Source organism: Gopherus flavomarginatus, chromosome 7 (genome assembly GCF_025201925.1).
Source record: "Gopherus flavomarginatus isolate rGopFla2 chromosome 7, rGopFla2.mat.asm, whole genome shotgun sequence".
NCBI classification, from domain to species: domain Eukaryota; kingdom Metazoa; phylum Chordata; order Testudines; family Testudinidae; genus Gopherus; species Gopherus flavomarginatus.
The window spans coordinates 86,403,356-86,415,841 of record NC_066623.1 but is presented as its reverse complement, the minus strand read 5'-3'; the positions used below and the strand labels follow the sequence as shown (position 1 = coordinate 86,415,841).

Here is a 12,486-nt window from a genome sequence, read left to right as displayed (position 1 = left end):
GGGATGCAGGTGGCAGTATAACTATGTTAAAAATATCTTCTTCAAAAGTATGAATTACATAGATTATTATTCTCCTTTTCAATCTATTGTGCCTGCAGAGGTGATGTGATTCAAATGCACAGTTCTATTGTTCTCCAGCTTCTCCATTATCTGAACCATGTCATGCAAACTGTAGACTCTCTCCTACCCACATTCCAGCATTGCTTCAATCTCAAGGTATTTTAGTCTGCAGACCACCAAGAAGGGCTCCTCAGATCAGACCACTATGGAGAACTACTAAGAAATAGTTGAGAACTACTGGCCTATTGGTTACTATTGGAAACAACAGTAAATACACAGTAACGTGTTTTAATTCTACATTGTTATCTCCAGTAAAATATGTAATGAGCTCATGTCAAAATGGGACCGATCCTGTTTTCACCTAAATCCGTATCAAAGCTCTTATTGATTTCAATAGAAGAAAGAGTAGGCCCTATGTGTTTATGAACTAAACAGCAAAAAATGCCCTTGCTTAACAAAGGTACCTTGTTCGGATGGTTAATTATTACTATTTGTATGTCTAGGTGCTGATATTACCAAGAATGATGGAATCTATTCAAAGTACTTTACATCTTTCAAGGGAAATGGTAGATACAACTTAAAAGTGCATATCCAGGGGAGAAAGCAGACTGTTAGACTTGGCCGCAGGCAGAGCCGAGCCTTGTATGTTCCAGGCTACATAGAAAATGGTAAGGAACATTAATGAAGTAGAAAATTCTCTCTTTCTCTCTCTCTCTGTGTAAGTAAAAATATGGGTGAATGGGAGATCATTTAGCTTCACAAAATGCTTTTTAAACTTAACATTTGTTACATGTATCTTTTCCGCTATTGTTTATCCTTTAGAAAACAGTAGCTGGAACCACAGGATGTTTGCTATATATGAGAATAGCACCTCATTATATATAATTTAGTACTCTTTGGAACACATGGGAGTTGCCAAAAATCCTGGAACTGAAAATCATATTTAAAAAATAGCTGAAGTTAGAAATTTTAAATTTGTATGTTTCACTGAGACTTAAAAATAAGGTTTCAGGGAATCAGTTTCAAAGTTATGAAATTTTAAGTTATCCATTTAATGTCTCCACATGAGAATTTTTCTGTTCTTCTGTTTGGTTTTCTGGACATATTTTTCAGGATTCTTTCCATTAGGCCTGTGTGAATTAAAGATTCTCAGTTCCAGAAACCACAAGTATGGATATTGCTATTAAGATCTTGCAGCTTAAGCCTTCTCAATCAATGAAGCTTCAGTTAATGATACTTTTACAATGAGTCTGTTACAAATGTGTTGTGACTTAGTATATTTTTCCTCTTTCCCTTATTTTTGCATTTCTCTTTTGATCTAAAAGCCCCAGAGAAATCAAGTGCAATAAAAACAGTTAATTCATCATTAAAATATAGTTTTATTCTGAAAAGTGACTTTATAAAAATAGTATTGTCAAATTCTACACTTGTTTTCTCACACACTCCAGAACAAATTTGCTCTAGTTACAGGTTAGCAACACGGCTGTTCTAACTCCCACCTCTGCAGACTCAGCCTAGGAGCTGAAAATCAATTGTGTTCTTTCTGTCTTGTGCATTGTCACCGGGGTCTGCAGGCCAAATGCCTTACTCAGTAAATCTATGCAACCCTCTGGCCTTCAGTGGGATTGCACAAATGTAACTGAGGGTATAATTTGAAGGCACCATTTACAGAGTTTGCTCTGCCAACGGAACCTGACAGTGAATGGCTAGCCAACTACAAAAGCAGTTTCTCCTCCGTTGGTGTTCACATCTCAGCCCTTAGAAGAGGGCCTCATCCTCCCTGATTGAACTAACCTCATTATCTCTAGACTGATTCTTGCTTGCATATTTAAACCTGCCTCTGGAAATTTCCACTACATTCATCTGACGAAGTGGGTATTCACCCATGAAAGCTCATGCTCCAAAACGTCTGTTAGTCTATAAGGTGCCACAGGACTCTTTGTCGCTTGGTTAACAATGGTTTGTTTAGGGGGAAAAAATAGTAACTTACTTTTTGCCATTTAAGCCAGCAGATCTGACTCTGGGTAGGCGGCTCTACTGAGTAAGAACCACACTCCAAACTTGAGATATTAGGCACCCAAAAACATCAGGAGGTTCAAACAGTTAAGATTTGTCCCTCAGTGTTCACTTGGCTATATCGCACAATGTAGTATTTCCTATTCCTGTTTTCCTTGTTAAATATACACCTTAACGTTATTTTACCAGTACCCACCCCCAAAAGAAGGCCCATCCAGTAAATTATGCATTATGACAGTAAATATATATACTATTACTCCTGGTGGAATTCTGCACCAAAAAAAATAAAAATTCTGCATACAATATTTTAAAATTCTGCAAAATTCCACATATATTACTTGTTAAAATAACACAATATAATCACACCAGTTTCAATTATTTTTGGTCATTTATTTCAAAATACCTGTCAGCAAGCATGTCTGTAAGAATACAGACAACAAAAAAGATTCAAGAAATATTTTTTGACAAGTAGATTCCTTACTAGGCATATTAATACAGAACTCTGAGTAATAATTCATTTAAACTACAGTAAAGAACTGTATTTCCCGCAGCCCTTGGAAGCAATGCAAAGGCTTGCGGGAGTCAAGGGTAATGGAGGAGCTGAGGAACAAGGAAGTAAATTGCTGGGAAGGATCCTGGGTGTGAACCTGGAGGGTTGTTGGATATGGGTGGGGAAAGTATGGAACAAGGTTTTTTTGTGGGGGTGGGGAGGGATTGTTAGGGAGCTTCCCCCATGCAGACCCTGGCTGAGCCCTAGCCTCTCCCATTCAGTCAGGAACATCTGCCCCATTATCATGTGTCCCTCCACCCCCCATGTGTCCCTCCACCTCCACTCAGACACCCACTCCTTCCCATCCCCATGTGGCCCTGCATCCCCACCCCCTGTCCCTATGTGGCTCTGTACCCCCGCCCCTCTCCCATGTGTCTCTGTGTCCCCACCCAGCCACTCCCGTCCCCATGTCCCTGTACTCCTCCCCCTGTCCCCATGTGTCTTTGTACCCCCACCCAGACACTGCCCTGTCCCTATGTAGCTCTGCACCCCCTGCCCCATCACCATGTGGCCCTGCACCCAGGGCCGGCTTTAGGCCTATTCCACCAATTCCCCCGAATCGGACCCCGCACCCAGTGAGTATCCCTTCCCTGGCTAAAGGCACCTTTGTAACTTTTACTCACCTGGCAGCGCTCCGGGTCTTCAGCAGCACTTCAGCGACGGGTCCTTCGCTTGCTCTGGGTCTTCGGTGGCACTTCAGCGGCGGGTCCTTCAGTGCAGCCAAAGACCTGGAGTGAGTGAAGGACCCGCCGCCGAAGTGCCGCCAAAGACTTGGAGTACCGCTCGGTGAGTACAAGCCCCACGTGTTTTTTTACATTTTTTTTTAAGTTATCCCTGCCAGGGCCCCGCCGAAACTGTTCGAATTGGGCCCCACACTTCCTAAATCCGGCCCTGCCTGCACCTCCCTCCCCCCTCCCTCCTGTGACCCAGTGCCTCCACTCCCATTCAGCCCCTGCCCCAGTCTGTCCTCCCCCACTAGCGCCTGTCTGACCTGGCTTGACAGGCGCTTGGAAGAAGGCAGGCTTTCTCTTCTTTAGCTGGCTGTGAGCTGCTGCTTTGTTCTATCGCCACCGGGCCCTCTGGTGGTCAAAAGGCAGAACTGCAGCAATATTTCAGCAGAAGCTTTTTCTGCACCAAAAAAATAAAAATCTGCGGGGCTCATTAATTATGCATGCATGCAGTCATGCAGAACTCCCGCAAGAGTAAAGATATATATATAGTAATAGAAAACTTAGCGTTTTGAATTTCTTCACTTTTGAGTGCCTGATTTCTTAAGCTTAATTTTAGATTAATATTACCTTTTGCATTTCATATCCCCCTTCTTGCACATGTGTGCACGTACACACAGAAACAATTTTCTGTATTCCTAGAAAATTAAAATATATTGAGTGAAAAAAGTCTACATAAAAATGTATCCAACTTAAACCCAGAAAAGTAAGGAAATTCCTACAGGGTTGTAATTCTTATGCTGGCTGCAATAGCTAGGAAGAGATGGATGGAAACTGCCTTATCACAACCACTTCCCACTGACACCTGCTTAATACCTTAAATACCCAAACGGGTGATAGGCACTGTTGCTACTTTCAACTGCACTTGAAATCTGGTTTGCTTTTGGGGTCTGCCTTCGTTTTGTGCAAGGATGCAGGATCCTGAAGTTCACTTTGGTTTTTAGCCTTGCTAATTTTTGCACTAAGCTTGAATAAGCCAAAGAAAAAAAGTAGATTAAAGAGAGAGGGAATGCTAGATAAAAAGAAAGTGTGTTATGATTTGGAGTTTTGTAATGTTCAAATAGCTTGAGCAATTTTTTTTTCTTTTGGGGCAGGTGAAATCAAAATGAATGCACCGAAACCTGAAGTTAGTGATGAGGAAATTCAAGCGAAGCTAGGAAGTTTCAACAGAGTTGCAACAGGAGGTTCTTTTGTAGTGGTGAATGTTCCGTCAGGAGGAACTACTGATGTGTTCCCACCCTGTAAAATTACTGACCTTGAGGCTCAGTTTGAAGAAGATAAAATTCACTTGTCTTGGACAGCTCCCGGGAATGACTTGGATGAGGGACAAGGTAAGTTGGAAGTTTTGTTTTAGTCAGCTGGAAGTGATGCAGTATTGTCAGTTATCTGAAATTACATATGATGAGCCGACCAAGGAGAGGTGAGGTAAAAAGCTATGTCTATCCCATCTGCAAAAAATATGACCGTCACTATGGCTTGACCTACTCCAGATTTTCTCTGTAAAATTTCCTAGTGTAGATCAAGACTCAGTGTAACCAATGAATTCCCTGTTCAATAGGATATTCATGTTAGTCCCACCTAATGCTTTAAAAAAATGTTTAAAGAAACATGGAACACTCCCAAACGTAGGCACCAACTCTGTCAGTGCTCCAAGGCTCAAACACCCATGGAAAAAATAGGGGGAGCTCAGAAGCCACTAGTTACAGTGGTTTGGCAGGGTCCCGGGGCTGGCTGCAGATCAGCTGTTTGGCAGAGCCTCAAGGCTAGCTACCAATCAGCTGTTTGGTGGCCAGGGGTAGGGGTAGAGGGTGGTGGGAAGAGAAGGGGATGGGGCAGGGGACAGTGGGAAGAGGAAGGGGAAGAAGTGGGGACTTGGGGGAGAGGACAGAGTGGTGGTGGCAAGAGATGGGGCAACACTGAGGTCTCAGGGGAGGAGGTGGGGCGAGGGTGGGGCTTCAAGAGAAGAGGCAGAGTGAGGGCAGGGTCTTGGGGTGGAGCGGCAGTGGAGCACCCCCTGAGAAACACAAAAGTCAGTGCCTGTTCTCCCAAACCTGGTACAACAGAAAATGCAAAGCTTCCATACCAACCAGCCTTATGGTAGTTTACAAAGGCAAACAAATTAAATAAAAAACACTCACCAGTGACCCTTCCAAGGCTTAGCCCTTGTCTACACTGCAACTGTAAATAAATCAGGGGACCCAGTTACAACATGGGCAGTCCAAGTCTTTAATCCATTTATGGGGACACAGTTAGGTCTTGTTTATAATATATATTTTAAGTATGTTGTAACCAAACTATGTTACAGTGTGCACATCAGCACGAGCCAGAGAGGTTAAGATAGACAGTCTGCAGTCACACAGAGAGCAGCTTCAGATTAAAATCTTTACATACACCTACAGCTCTTGCCAAGCTCACCAGAGAACAAACCAACAACTCCATTAAATCCCCAAAACACTGGCCTACGTTCTTCTATGTGGCTACTTTGTGCTGCTTGTCCGGCTCAAAACAGCCTTACAGTTAGACTAGCTAGCAATGGAAGAATAACTTCAGTTAGGAAAATCTTCTGATGCTACTCTTATGCTACTCCTTACCCCATCTCTGAAGCAATAGAAAAGATGAGGAGCAGGAATTAGAACTCAAATCAAGCAAAGAACTAGAAAACCCATGAGCAGAACAGAACCATACAGCCTTGAAATGACAACTGTGGGAAGTGGGAAGCCAGATACATTTGCAGCAAGATCCCTGGCAGACTAACTATGCTGGCAAATGAAGCAGGCATTTTTCTGTCTCTCAGACTATGCTTTAGAAGCTGCTCACATTAAGAGAGGGAAGCTAACCAGGATGCAGGGATCTCTCTCTCTACTTTTGATCTTATACTTGACCTGGGTACTCACCAGAGAAAAGTAAAAAAAATCCTATTTTCATTTCTCATCCAAAAGTTATGTTTCTATTTTAGTACTGCAGAGACTTGTGTGAAGTGTGGGAGAGGGAGGCATAGAGGGGGGCAGTTTAATGGCAGTTATCTGCACTGCCATGTGGAAGACTCATCTGCCCAGCAGGAGCTAAGAGTGCTGGTAATATAATGTGGTTAGTGCTCATGAGGGGAGGGAATGCCCCACATCAGTTAACAGTAGACTATTGACCCAACTAAAATGTGGAACTGATAAGTGCTAACAGGAATCCTGTCCAGAGCTCTACAGAGAACGGATGTTAGTCAATTAAGCAGGCCCACCAATAATGAGGGTAAAATGGTAGGGATGGTAATGGAGTATCATGGGAGTTCTTATAAAAATACAAAACTGTTCTAGAAATCCTGTACCATGCTTACATTTACAGATAGTGTAATAGACATACTAACACACTCTTACTTGTATTCCTCTCTTTTTCCAGCTGACAGATACATAATAAAAATGAGTGAAAGTTTTCTGGACCTAAGAAACACCTTTGACGATGCTATTTCCGTGAATACCTCTAGTCTGGTACCTAAACCTGCCAGCACCAAGGAATCATTTCAGTTTAAACCAGAAAATGTCACAATAGAAAATGGCACCATAATCTACTTTGCAATACGTGCCGTTGATAATGCCTCCTTGACCTCAGAGGTGTCTAATATAGTACAGGCAGCTCTGTTTGTTCCTCCAAAGGAATCCTCGCCTGATACACTTCCTACCGAAGTTATCACTAACAGTGTTCCTACACAGGGACCCTTGACTGATACGCTTCCTATTGATGTTATCAATGATGGCGTCAATGTTTCAATAATAGTAATTGGGGCTGTAATACCTGTAATAATTGTATTAATAGCTGTAAGTATAACTATCTGTATTTTACATAAGAAAAATAGAAAGGGAGGCCCTGAGCTCAGAATGTAATAAAACTAATTGTAAGATGAAAGCTCAGTAGGTATTTATCATAATTTGTTCTATTTGTGATTTTCAAAATACATAAGGAAAGACAAACTTGTAATAGATTTGAAAATTAAGTGCATTGACTTTAAAATAGAGGTGGATTTATATGTATTTTGATCTGCTTTCAATGAGTGTATAGAATGTTACAGTACATTATGTAGACTGAACAGTGAATTTAAAAGTATGTACTGAGTAAACTAAGACACATCAGTACAATGTGTAGCATATAAATGACAATCTAATTGTATGCTTTAACTCTAATCTTGCAAGAGTTCTGCAACATTAGATATTCTGTGCTTTGTTTTATTTAAAAAAAAATCTTTCTAATTTTGTTTTCCAGTTGCTTAGCAGTCAGGGAGGGGAGATTTAAGAAAAAAATCGATCTGTAATCTTTGGTTTTCATACATTCCTTTCAGTTAAATTGAATGAGTAGGAAACATAGATGTATACAGCTGTTGGTCCTGAGCCTGCAACTGCTTAGGTACATGCATAACTCAACTCTCATCCTATGACTAATGCAGGTGTTTAAATATTCACAGGATCAGGGCCATATGTTATTCACAAATGAGCATATGGAAAACACTTTTTACCTGACATAGTCATCAATCACACATGCAACATTCCAACTCTAAATGACAGAACAAAAGCAAAATAGTAGAAGAGAAAACACTAAATTCCTAGGTAGCAGAAATGTCACTTAGCACAGCATGTGACAGAAGCGAAGGCCTGTAGCATCCAGGAGGAAAAGCTATTCAGCAGGTCACTTTTCATTGGTTTTTCCCATCTCCTGCAAGCCCAGCTTGCAACATCATGATCTGTGATGTGACGCTCCAGAAATGGGAAAGGATCGCCCATTGTTTGGATAATGAAAACATCCATCGTTACATTAGATGGGATCAAATTCTTTTATAAGGTATATAAACCCTCATGCTTCAGGTCATCAGCTAATCACTAGCAGGGGCTAAAGAAAAACTTTTCCATGTACAAATTATTCCATAATTGTCCATTATGGGATTTCTTGCTGCTTCCATTGACATATACTTAGAAATATTGAAATATTGGGCCAACATGGATACGCCTACACTCAGATTTTTTACAATTTTAATTAACTGACAGTTAGCTCAAGGTAGTTACCACATTTGAACTATGCCTGGACCAGACATTGGGGAATGTACATGTTAGCTTTTACAAACATATTAAGTGAAAATCACTAGTAAAGACAAGTACTTTCGGAGATGGGTATCTGGGTTCATGTGGACCAGGATCTGATTGGGTAATGCAATTCCTGTGTTTCTCAGATGTTTTTTTAATGGCATGAAGTGAAAGTAAGAAACTGAATTGAACTCTTAGTTGCTCTTCCAAATGTAAAGGCAATATAAGTCCCCGTTTTTGTTTTGGCTGGTGCATGTTGGTGGTTTTTGTTGATTACAGATTGCTCTCACCCCTCGCTCCACCGATATGGCCACCAGGTGCCCGTTATCTACCGGGTAACGAGCGTTGGAATAGGGCGGAGGTTCGATCACTGGATGCCCTGGGGGGGGGTGACAAGTGCCCAAGGGTAGTGACGGGGATAACGCAAGCAATCAGTCGTAGTGTTAAAGATTGAGGATTTATGAAATGAGTCACAGATAAGGATAAGGGACCACACGATTAGTTACAACTTGGGCTTACAATATAATACTAGAACAAATAACACAAACACTACAATTACAAATAGAAGCTGGCCCTGGTATTTTTCTAAGTCCCAGTAATTATTCAGGTCGTCCCAGGGGTTAGTAAAAGTGATATTGGTGCTATTAGTAATCATAAATGCAGCAACTAATCTTATTAAACACAAATTGCGAGGCTTAACTGGTCCCCCTTGCGTTCAAGGTTTCCTGGTCAACGGGTTTCCCCTAGCAGGAGCCTTGGGGCGGCTGGAACCAGTCTCTGCCTCTTATCTAACAGCACAGATATACAGATATCCTTAACAGCTAATTCTACTTACACATACAAACCACAAAAGTTTCATTACGGCCGGCAAGCAGTCAGGCTCTGGGAAACGCGTGAGCCAGGAGAGAGCTTCAGGTTGATCAAGCCTGGATACGGTTCGACGGGAATTCGAGTTCTCTCTCCCCGTCCCCGGGAGGGGGCCAACAATATATAACGAATTTTTCGTCATAATTTATGATAAGCCAATTGCGGGGTCGCGAGTGGCTCATGCCCATACAAGGGAGGCAATCGGGCCCCAGCATCTCTACCCAGGAAGCAACCGTCGTGAGGGGAACTTCCCCTCCTCAGGTCGGCCGACCGCAAGGTGCTGTTTCCTGTTACAAGTTCTGCTTTCTGAGCAGCTATGTGATCAGTGGCAGTTCTGGGGGCTGGGGGAAAATTCCGTTGGCGGGTAGAGGCCGGAGCACCTGCTGTCTGGCCCTGGGGCCCAACTTGGGGGTCTAACATGCCCCCATGCTCCGGCCGACAACGCCCAACGTACCTAAACCTCAGTGTCCAAGTCAGCGTCCGCTCCTACGAGCGGACGCGTCTCAGTGGCCGAGGCGATAAGGGCACTTCCCACCATCCGCCGAACACAGGCCTTAACAAAAGCACACCCGAGGCAGAGGAGGCAGAGGCCCACCACGAGCGACACAAAAAGGGCCTGAAAATAAGACTTATAGGCTCCAAGGCCCAGCCACTCCAGCCATGACCAGAAGCGGAAGGTCTCTCTGGACTCACGCACAGAGGTTCCCAAGGCCTGAAGGTCATTAATCACTTCAGTTAAGTTTCCAGAAATAGAAGACAGAGAGATACAGCACTTATCTTTAAACTGTGGATACATAGATACAAGGGTTTCACAAAAATCCCGTGATTGCAACAAAAATTGTATCATTAAGCGATTCTGAAAAGAATAATCTGCTAATTCACCTAATCGCTGATTAACTAAGCTAAAGCCCTTTGCAGTGGTGTTGGCTAGCGTTTCTATAGCCAACGATTGAAATAATACTTGCTCACGCAATAACATATATCCCACGGGGTTAAATGAGACCACTGAAGATACTACAGAGGACAAGGCACCCCTTGCCCTCTCCCACCATCCCCAAGAACGTCGAACCCGCCCGGCCGAACTGGGCTGCCGGGTCTTGACATAAAGACCACCCCCTTTTATTAGGACAGACCCAATGGTACATATACCTTTGGGATTGGGGGGGAGTGCCGCAAAGGCTGTCTCGCCACATAGCCAAAAGTGACCGGGTCTTAATTTGTTTAAAACCCAACTAAAATAAAAATAGGTGTGCCTAAGAGGGTTAAAGAAGTCGCTAAAGGGTGGGACCATGACATCCATTTCCACGACAGTTTTATTGATTATTGGCAGGGGGGTGTCCCGATCCATAACAACGTTGCCGTGGGACACGCTGTCATAGACAAGGGTTTGGGAACAGTTTGGATACGTGCCTACCCAGTAGGGTGAGTTTGACCAGCCTCGTCGTCCCTTATTGCCATAAAACACCCAACAGTGGGACGCCATGGGTCTCTGTCCGGGTGACAAGGGGAGTGGGCCTAGATAACGTGCCATAGTTTTATTAAAAATAGGAAAGACACGGGGGGAGATGGGGTTAAAATAATCATTTATACAACCTGTTCACTGCACGATAGGGAGCCACTGAGCAAAGGAAGAAGAACAATTAAGGGGACTATTAATACTACTAAAGTTAAACACTAACGGCAATAAATCAAACAAAGGCCTATTTACAGACAGCCTATTGGAACATGCAAGGCAGTTGTCAGATGTCAGTGAGGATAAGTCGATGTTTCCTCCCAGGACTTCTTGGATCCAATAGGCCGCGAACATAAGCTTATGGGCGTTCTCATCTACAGGATACGGCTGTCCTAAGTTCCGCGGATCGGGGCCCTTCTGGTTGTCGTCCCGTTTTCCTGCTGCCATTGCGAGCTGCAAGACAAACAGAAGGCGGCCTTATTGGCCCCCGTTAGTTCGTTCCTGACTCGGAACGCTTGCTTATCCAGTTATGATGGACCAAGGTGTGGGTGCCCCGGGCATCCACAATTGTGTAGGTATTAGGATATTTACCTGCACTTACAATTTGGGCAGCGTAGGGTTCTCGGTGACCTGAGGCCTGTGGCTCAGCCACCCAGACTAGTTGGTCAGGCTGATATACGGGAGTCCAGGGGCCTCTAGGTCTGGGGCTGATTTCAGGCCAACGAGAATAGTTTGCATTGAGAGAGATTAGAACCTGCGGTAATAGTGCACTCCAACCCTTATAGTCAGCGTTGGGATTAACTGAACGTATCATGGTTTTCAGAACCCCGATTTTCCGCTCTACAACACCATTACTTTCGGGGTGATACTTCAAGTGAATATGGAGGGAAGCCCCCCATTTCAGCACTAATGCTTCAAAACGTTTGCTGGTAAACGGGGGTCCTCCATCTGCTTGAACTTCGGAGGGCACACCCCATGCTGCGGCTACCTGTTGCAGTGCCCCAGCCACAGCCGCAGCCGTGGTGGTATTTAGAGGGATACAGTGAGTTTGTCGGGAGCCCAAATCTACCACTACCAGAGCCTTTGGGTGGCGACGGGCTCCAGGTAGGGGTCCCATTAAATCTATTTGCCACACCGCGCCAGGAGGGAAATACTCCGCAGCGTACGCCCACCGCTCGTAACGCGGGCGGTTTTGGGACTTGATTTGTGCACACTTAAGGCAGGACTGCACGATTCTTTCACAGTCCTGCCGCCGTACCTCAGATTTTCCCTGAGCACCTAGGGCTAACTGATTGTATAGGCGGCCGCTAGGCAAATGCCCCCAATCCTCATGAAGCCATCGAAGGAATGGGTCGGTGTTTAGCTGGGGCTGCTGCCCCAGGCACACTTGGGGGGCTTGAATTTCCCTCATTCTGTGATCCAATTCGGAGTGAAGGGGGTTAGAGTCAGGACGATGTGACGGGCAATGGGTTATAAACCAGGGCCGGGAGAACTTACGTATGAGGTCAAAAATAGTCTCCCACAGGGGCGTGAACGCTGTGGGATTAGCCTCTCCCGTGAGGATGCTGAGACAAAATTGTGAGTCTATACCCAATACGACCTGAGCAGAAACGGTATGGGCCTGGGTAACGTGCTGGGCAGCGAGAAGGACCCCATGAACTTCGCTATGCTGGGCCGATGAACCCAGGGGAAGGAGATCAACCTGAAAGTGGTCGCATTTAGCACAGAGAACTCCTGCCCGGGGGGTCGGGG

The 12,486-nt window shown here is 44.2% G+C and overlaps 1 protein-coding gene across 1 annotated transcript in view; it reads left to right on the top strand.

Moving 5' to 3' along the window:
* Positions 1-7,226, top strand: part of LOC127055296 (calcium-activated chloride channel regulator 1-like) — a 29,996-nt gene extending 22,770 nt beyond the window's left edge. The window contains exons 12-14 of the mRNA XM_050962124.1: positions 564-728; positions 4,449-4,685; positions 6,745-7,226. Coding sequence (XP_050818081.1) covers positions 564-728; positions 4,449-4,685; positions 6,745-7,226 — 884 coding nt within the window. The remainder of the gene's footprint in view (positions 1-563; positions 729-4,448; positions 4,686-6,744) is intronic.
* Positions 7,227-12,486: the final 5,260 nt, after the last annotated feature.